The sequence below is a fragment of the Herpailurus yagouaroundi genome, unplaced genomic scaffold (assembly GCF_014898765.1).
Source record: "Herpailurus yagouaroundi ecotype Mexico unplaced genomic scaffold, PumYag 251, whole genome shotgun sequence".
NCBI lineage: Eukaryota > Metazoa > Chordata > Mammalia > Carnivora > Felidae > Herpailurus > Herpailurus yagouaroundi.
Window position 1 is genome coordinate 4,149,846 of NW_024412468.1, and position 8,643 is coordinate 4,158,488.

Below are 8,643 nucleotides of genomic sequence, written 5' to 3' on the forward strand. Positions count from 1 at the left end.
GGTGTGAGCACGGTGCCCAGCAGGGGTGGTTAGGGACACTGTATGAGCGCGGTGCTCTGCAGGGGGGGGTCAGGGACCCCGGGTGTGAATATGGTGCCCTGCACGGGAGGTCCGGGACACCATGTGAGCGTGTAACATTTAAGCTGATCCTGGAAAGATAAGTCCTAGTGAGGTAAGTAAAATGGGAAGGGAGAAGCAGAGAAGCCGCTCTGGAATAAGAAGAGCTTTTAGTGTGTGAACAGCCAAAGGGAGCCACTGTGGCCGTGATGAGGACATTTGAGTGAGCGTACAGGCCTCTTTCTGTATTTGGTCTCTGGCACCAGCAGGTCTTGCTTGCTGGAGACAGAAACCAACACAAGCCCATTGAAGCCAGAGATACAGCCTCATGGGCTGTTAGAGTGATTCCTGTAACTGGGCCCCACAATCAGCCAGAATTGGAGACTAGGAAACTCAGAAATCTTTTTAAAAAAAATTTTTTTTTTTTAACGTTTATTTATTTTTTTGGGACAGAGAGAGACAGAGCATGAACGGGGGAGGGGCAGAGAGAGAGGGAGACACAGAATCAGAAACAGGCTCCAGGCTCTGAGCCATCAGCCCAGAGCCCGACGCGGGGCTCGAACTCACGGACCGCGAGATCGTGACCTGGCTGAAGTCGGACGCTTAGCCGACTGCGCCACCCAGGCGCCCCAGAAATCTTATCGTTCACTTTTGCCTTTCTCTACTCCTGCCCTTGCCTGTCATTCTTCACACCAGCTTTTTTTACTTCTCTGTTCCATGTGGCAGGAAATGGGGCTCCCTCCACTTCTGCACATAGCAGTTTGCAGCTCAGAGCTTGGTGAACTGCCTTTGTGTTTCCAGCCCGGAAAGACCTGGAGAGGGACTCCCCGGCCTGGCTTGGGCCAGGTGCTTACCTCCTGACCGGTCACTGGTGCCAGGTGGACTCCTGGGATGGGTCCAGCTTGTTGTGTGGAGAGCCTGGCAGCCATGTGTAATGTGGCTGTTCCTGGTGTCATCACCGGAATGGTGTGCAGGGAGGCTTGGTACAGAGGAAGGAGTTAACAACGAATGGATAAGATAGGAGCTGTTGATTAGTGTTCTCCAGGAAGCTTAGCAGGTATGAAGTTGGGATAAGATCGGGTAGGTAAGAAGACCCAGTGCTGTCTGTGATGCTGTGAGTAAGTGAAAGAGGCACGAACACTTCTGTGACTCCTAGGACCATCTTGAGAGGTGCCGCACACGAGAGAAGAGAAGGGATGTTGAGTCTGAGGAGCCAGAGAGACACCCACATGAAGGCGTCCGCTGAACAGAACAGGGTTTGGGTTGGCGGGGGCAGTCCTCATCACGCAGGCGGGATTTAAAGTGGCAGCTGTAAAATTGCTTAAGAGAGAGGAGAGAGGCACAGGACAGTCCTAAGGATGCTGACAGTTGAAGGTGGAGTGCAAGAGACCGAGGAAGAATGACCAGGATGGCCAGAAGTTCTGGATCCAAGGGCGGGGGTGTGGTGAGAAAGTGTTCACCGCATCACAGCTGCTGACATAGTGAATAAGGTCGGGTCTTTGAGTTACAGGTCACTTGTACAAAAAAGCACGACTTAACAATCCACACCATTCTGAGAAATAGTGTTGTTTGGGCTGGAAACAGGATAGTGGGTGTGGGAGGCTTACAGGTTTTACTCATGACCGTGTGCAGCCGTGAACAAGTGTGAGCTACTCACACCCCTGCGTTTTCTTCCTCATAGTGTGAGGACTAACTAGCTACGCTGGAAAAAGCCCCATTTCTGGACACAGATTTAAAAGCAAGTCTGGGGGCGCCTGGCCGGCTCCGTGCGGGGAGCATGCCAATCGGTCTTGCGGTTGTGGATTCAGGCCCCGCGGTGGATACAGAGGTTACTTAAAAATAAAATAGTTAAAAAATAACCAAAAATGCCCGCAGGACACTAGACTGAGGGATGCGTACAGGTACCGGCCTCAACTCCAGGTATCGGTCTGGAAAGCCCAGGTGATGGTGCCGTAGGCCCAGGACATTGTCCTCGTTCGGGCACAGCTAGAGAGGGCAGGGCCATCCTGCCAGGGACACAGTGAAATTCTGCCCCTAGAGGAACAGGGACATTGGCTTCCCTGAGGACTCAGAAGGAAGTGAAAATCCAAAGACCACAAAGCAGGCTTACAGAACACCTGCTCAGTGTCTGAAGACATGTGAGGGGAGAGCGTGGCTGTGCGGTGGGAGCTGGGAGCCCCAGGGAGGGCACAGGTGCAGAACCACCTGGAACAGCATCTGGACAAGAGGACCAGAGACTGCTGGGCTCCTGCTTGCTTGCCCTTCAGCCTCGGGCCATCAGCTCCCATTTCCTCCACCCTGTTACCACCTGACCGATTGCTCTCCGTTCCTCCAGTGTCCCCCAGTCTTCTGTTCTCATTTTTCCAAGACCACCTCCCCCTCCATTCTTCCCGCTTCTCCTTTGACAATTGAAGCCCAATTCCATTGCCTTCTCCTGATTTCCTGTACGACTGTGCTTTTTTCCTTCCTTGGGACATCACGCATCACACCTCATCATCTCTCGGCCCCTTGTTTTACCCCCTCAGTGCTTGCTGAGGGCAGGGGCACTGACAGCTTTGGTGTCTAATTTATAGACCGTGATTTACTATAACGAATGCCAAGGGCTTTCCACTTCCCTGAGTATTGTACCTCGCACCTGGAAGAATAATTCTCAAGAGAAAATAGGAGCTCTTCTGCCAAGAGGAATGTCCTATTCTGTAGGCTCTCAGTTTTCACAGCCAGTTGCTGTTAGGAAGGTTGCCACCAAAAAGTTCCAGATGAGGAGGTTACATGGAATAGTAATTCTTTGCATTGAAGGGAAAGTACTTACAAAGGTAGAAATCGTAATATTGATGAGATACATTTTCAGTGCTGGGCCACTGGGGAAAAAATGATACAATGTGAGTGTTTCAAGTTACAGCTTAAACTGTTTTTCTTTGTTCCTAAGATGGGTAAGTACTAAGAAAATAACATGCAGACTTGCTGAAGCAGATTAATGTTTGTAATCTCACACTAAAAGGATAAACTATTCTTGCTCCCTTTTGGTTTGTCAGAGATTATAGGGAAATTCTGGTATTTACAATAATTTTATGGATAAAATTTATAAAGTTAAGAAAATCTTGAAAATTTAGAAAGTCTTGGAAGTTAAACTTCAGTCTTTAGTTCAGTAGCATTAAATGAACTCGTGTCAGTAGTAAGTTGCTAGTTTCATTTCCTTTTTCACCTGATTCTTTTAAAAAAAATTTTTTTTTCAACGTTTATTTATTTTTGGGACAGAGAGAGACAGAGCATGAACGGGGGAGGGGCAGAGAGAGAGGGAGACACAGAATCAGAAACAGGCTCCAGGCTCTGAGCCATCAGCCCAGAGCCCGACGCGGGGCTCAAACTCACGGACCGCGAGATCACGAGATCCCGCGAGATCGCGAGATCGTGACCTGGCTGAAGTCGGACGCTTAACCGACTGCGCCACCCAGGCGCCCCAACAGTGTGTTCTTTAAGTCTTAGCTATGAATTTCCACTGAGTTTCCAGGGGCTGTACTATTTAGTTACCTGAATGCTTATAAACCAGTGTTGCAGTCTGATTTTTTACATATACACTTCACATGTCACCTGTGAGGGCTGATGAGGACCCAGATGTGCTTCTAGATACAATAATCCATCTTGTTATCAAGACATGACAGCTGGAAGCAGCAGTTGATCCTGGATGAGCTCTGGTTTTGGAAGGGGGAAATGCTGGGAGGACATTATTGGATTAATTCACAAAAATTGGATTATAGGTAGTCGATTTAAGTATTCTTTGAACGTCAGTTTACTGAAGCTATTAGCTAGTGTGGTTGTATAAGAGAATAAGAGAGTATCCCTATTAGCAAATACATATTGAAGTATTTACAAGTCAGGGGCCACGATCTGTGTGACTTAAATGGCTCAAGGGAGGCGAGGGAATATATGTGTGTGCGTGTGTGTAGAGAGACAGGGAGACGGAGAGTTAAAAATGGAAACAGAAGTGTATCTGTGTTTGCACTTTCAGTAATATGTTATCCACTACCTTTTATTTTTCAGGAAAGCAAAATAGATGAGCACCATTTTGTGGCAGTCGCTCTGAGGAAACCGGACGGATCTAGACGTCAGGGGGTAAGATTTTAAGATTTCTCTTACTTCTTTTTAAAAAGCATGAATCCTTGTTGAATGTGTTCTTTATTGAATAGAAGCAGTCATTGGGTTTATATCCTGTTAGAGGTGTGTGTTTGTTTTTTAAGATCATAGATTTAGAAGAGTTTTACATGATCAAATCTTTAAGATCCTGGAATTTCACAGTAATTTTTATAAAGCATGTTATCTATTTTTTCACATTCGTGAATATTACAAAGAAAAAATGTCGCTAGTATTGTCCTAGTGCTTATATGTTGGTAGAAATTCAAGATAATCACTGTCCCAGGCATCTTACCAGTGGTTTCTTCCCCATGAACTGGAGCTGGGTTGAATGTAAAGGTTTAGTGGAGGGTGTTGAATGATGGCATTATCTGTCGGATGGAACCCCTCCACCTTCTGTAGTAATCCCCCAAATGATTCCCAAAGTGACAGGGCCAAACACATGTGAGGCCCTGTGTCACGCTGCTATGGGACACTGGTCTCTGTTCTTCCTGCCACGGTCTGTTCTTTTTTCTGTGCTGAGTTGTTGAGTGAAGAAAGTGAAACAAACCAAAACACCCTTCAGGTCAAGGGCCCTCAGCCTCCATGTACACAGTTGTGATTCTGCAGGAATATATTTGTAAGGAATCCTGGTCATGTTGTAATAATTGGAGCTATGTGCGTGTCCTTCTTTCTCAGGAATCCATGTGAGACACTGTAGCGTGATCAGTAGATATGTGTCGTTACTGCTGGAAAATAGCTCGATGCACAGACAGTACTCTTGATAAATGATTAAAGGATTAAAAGTCTTCTTAGATACTTTAATTAAAAGGGAACAGTATGTTAAAATTGACCCCTCTTATCTGAAGATATTCTGGCCTTGGTTACTTGTCCTCGTGTGATTTAGTCTCAGCTTTACACTCTGCAACTCTCTTGTTTGTATAGAGCTTTATACTTGTGTCACTTGTGGACACGTGCTGCCTCCTTGTTGTGGCACTGCAGGGAGCCTGACAGGCCCCTGACCTGGTGGCTGGCTTCCAGGCCCGCGTCCGCCATTTAACCTGTTGTGAGAGGTGGCACCAACTGGTGGATCTTCTTGATGTTGAACAAGGTCCACCCTGGGCTGAGTTGCGAACAAGGGCTGTATCTGAGAATACAAGATGTAGTTTCAGGTTAGTGTTGAGTGATCATTTCCTATAGAAGTGTTGCGTCTCTTGTGTGGTCATGGGAATTTTGTCACATCTGTCCCTTAGAGTGTTCCTCACAAGTTTGCATTGTGGTTCTCTATCAGAAAAACCTACCTGCTTATGAAAAGTTACATATTTTGGGGATACTTTTAACTCCTCTTTTGGGATCCTTTTAACTCCTCTATGAGAATTTTTGGATGTGTGGCTTAGAAATCTACATTTTATTTTTTATTTTTTATTTTTTTTAAATTTTTTTTTTTCAACGTTTATTTATTTTTGGGACAGAGAGAGACAGAGCATGAACGGGGGAGGAGCAGAGAGAGAGGGAGACACAGAATCGGAAACAGGCTCCAGGCTCTGAGCCATCAGCCCAGAGCCTGATGCGGGGCTCGAACTCACGGACCGCGAGATCGTGACCTGGCTGAAGTCGGACGCTTAACCGACTGCGCCACCCAGGCGCCCCCAGAAATCTACATTTTAAACATATACCACAGGTTAGGTACCAAAAAGGTTCAAGAATTAGGTTCTTTTAACTTGTTATACTGACAACAGTAACATAAGGAGTAATTGCAGTTACCTAGAAATCCTGCTGTGTTGCAGTTTAATATTACTGACATGAATAATTTGGTCTTATTTCCCATTTCCCTAATTATGAAATTGATCATAAGATTCACATGCAGTAAAACAGTGAGGTAATCTCTTTTCTTCCCTTTTAGGTTCCAGCTCAAGATGATTCTAAACCAACTCCGAGGCAGTTTAGTGTCCTCACTTTTAATGATTTAATATCATCTGCTGTTCCTATGACCCCTGAAGATCCTTCGTTTTGGGACTGTTTTTGTTTCACAGAAGAAATTCCAATACGGAATGGTACAAAATCATGATAGGATTCCCCAAGTAACAAAGGAAAATGAAAACTGTTTGTAATCTTCTGTATTCACTAAAACAATAAATGCCTGATAGTATCCAATTTTATTTCAAAAACCCGTTTTTATAAAGGCAAACCACTTTTCCTATTAAAAACACCAGGTTCTCAGTTCAACTAATTCCCTAGAACACACGTTTACCTCTTCTTTCCCAAATCATACTGGATTGACAAAAGGAGTAGAAAAAGGAGCAGAATCTTACAGTGATAGGTGCTTACTGTAGAACAAAGTAGAAAATCGAATATGGAGAAAGGGAATATGTAAATTTTTATGCTTCAGAGATAAATGATTCCTAAAACCTGAAGTTTCTTTCCAGACCCTGTTCTTGGCAAATGAATCCATATTAATCCACTTTCTTTTTTTCATGGAAACATAGTGTTTTGTAATTTTTTTATTGGCTTAACTGTATATCTCCTGTTCATTAGTCTGCATCTGTGGCTTAACTGGCGCTGAAGTCGTGACCAGAGGTAACAATATCCAAGTAACCCCGGGGCATTTATCATCCGAATTGGCACACGGTTCCAAGGTGCCCGTAACCTCAGCCTAGGGTTATCGGTTCTGCCTGGGGCTCCTGTCCCTCGTGGAGAGAGCTGCTCCCGTAACGTGAGCCTCACATCTTCATAGGATTGGGTCTAAAAGGCAGGAAAGGCCATTTCTCCTCTCAGTCTCATTGTCATCCGTGAAGAGAACTTCCCAACAGACCCCACAATGTTTCCCCCCAGCTTCTCTTGACTCAGATCGGACCCCTGATGTTAATGGCCTCTGTGGGGAGCAGACCCGCGGTAGGGAGCCCGGCGAGGGTGGGGACGTGGCATCGAGGGCGCCCGGCCACCTGCCATCACAGGGAAGGTCTGGTTCGCACCATGTGCACCCCTTCCCGTGCCGGACGTTGTGTCCGTGTGCGCTGTTTACTATGAACACTGGTGTAGTAAGTGTCCTTGTGACCACATGTTGAGTAACATGCTTCTCGTCCTTAAGAGCATTTCTGGAAGTGGTTCACAAGGCTTAAACAGTTCTAGAACTTTGAGAAGAAAAGGCCGTGTGGTTTCCACTTCCAGCTAATGTTACATGTGAGACCACCCCTCCGCCTACCCCCCCTCCCACCCCACCCCCGTTCTCCCTGGTCAGCTGTACAAATTCTCTGTTTTTTTCATTTGATCTTTGCCAATATAAGTGAGAAATGGTGTCTTGTTTTTAAATTTGTATTTTATTACAAATGAGATTGATACATTATTGTCGTTACTAGCTGTGTTTATTCCTTTCTTCTGAACCAGTTGTTCATAATCTTTGCCTGTTTTAATTCAGTGAATTAGCACTTAAAGTGGGAACAAAATCTAGAAGATGCTAAGACCATCACGTCGATGACAGAATCTGTTACACAGCTGTAGTGCATGTCTTGGGGACTTTAAGTCTTGTTATTGTGGGATATCAAGAAGTGAAAGAATTCTGTTGTTTTTGTTACTAAAATTAATAATTGTGTGTAAATTGCATAAAATTAGATAATTTGCTTAGTAAAAAACACAACTGGAATGTTTTGTAATTTTTTATTATATGAAGCATGCCCGAATACTCCAAGCAGAGCAAATAATGTGTTTTTAAAAGATCAAGTAACATATAAAATAGGAAACCTTGTTGTCCCTTAGCATGAATGTAATAGTGATATGAAAACCTGTCATCTGTCTTGTCATGATAATAAAGCAAATAACGTCAGTGAATTTTTATGAGCCAGGCACTGCACTAGATTTCATGTTTTGTTTTTCTGTTTCTTAAAGTTACACATGGTTTACAGAGTCTAAAGAATCTATAGGCTCGTTTTTCCGAGTGAGAAATACCACCCCTTGACCTCATTCTTCCATTTCCTATCCCCCAGAGCAAACTCTTTTTGTTATCTATTACCATATCTTTGAATAACATGCTTCTGTTTTACTTGATTTTGCAATCATGGGCATTCTTTTAATTTCTAGTTTCAAAAGCTTGTTCTGTTTCCAGTCCATTATATATTCCCTTCCTGCCCCCTCTTCCCAGTATAATCATGTGATTCAGTGCTTACATTGTTGACTGATTTAGAACCTTTACATTTTATTAAGAATATGTAAAGCTGTGCCCAGGGATCGATGGCTGTTCTTGCCCTAGATGGCAGTTTTCTTTCCTTGACAATTGACTTTGTTTGCATAGGGTTGTAAGCACTTTTTGCTAATGCCACCTGAAACTCTACGAGATGCATGTTCACACATATCCATACTGTCCACTTCATCCATTTTCTGGGAGAAACCGTGTCTGGAGCAGTCTGTTTTGTCCGGTCTGGACTTGGTGCCTTCTGTGGCTGGTGCCCAGCTGGTGTTCCTGGAATCTCTTCTTACTGTCCCCCC

General features: G+C 44.6%; 1 protein-coding gene across 1 annotated transcript in view; it reads left to right on the forward strand.

The window, feature by feature from the left end:
* The window catches only part of AASDHPPT (aminoadipate-semialdehyde dehydrogenase-phosphopantetheinyl transferase), a 29,392-nt gene extending 21,389 nt beyond the window's left edge, over positions 1-8,003 (forward strand). Inside the window, exons 5-6 of the mRNA XM_040460780.1 lie at positions 4,096-4,167; positions 6,068-8,003. Coding sequence (XP_040316714.1) covers positions 4,096-4,167; positions 6,068-6,232 — 237 coding nt within the window. The 3' untranslated portion in view covers positions 6,233-8,003. The remainder of the gene's footprint in view (positions 1-4,095; positions 4,168-6,067) is intronic.
* The last annotated feature ends 640 nt before the right edge of the window (positions 8,004-8,643 follow it).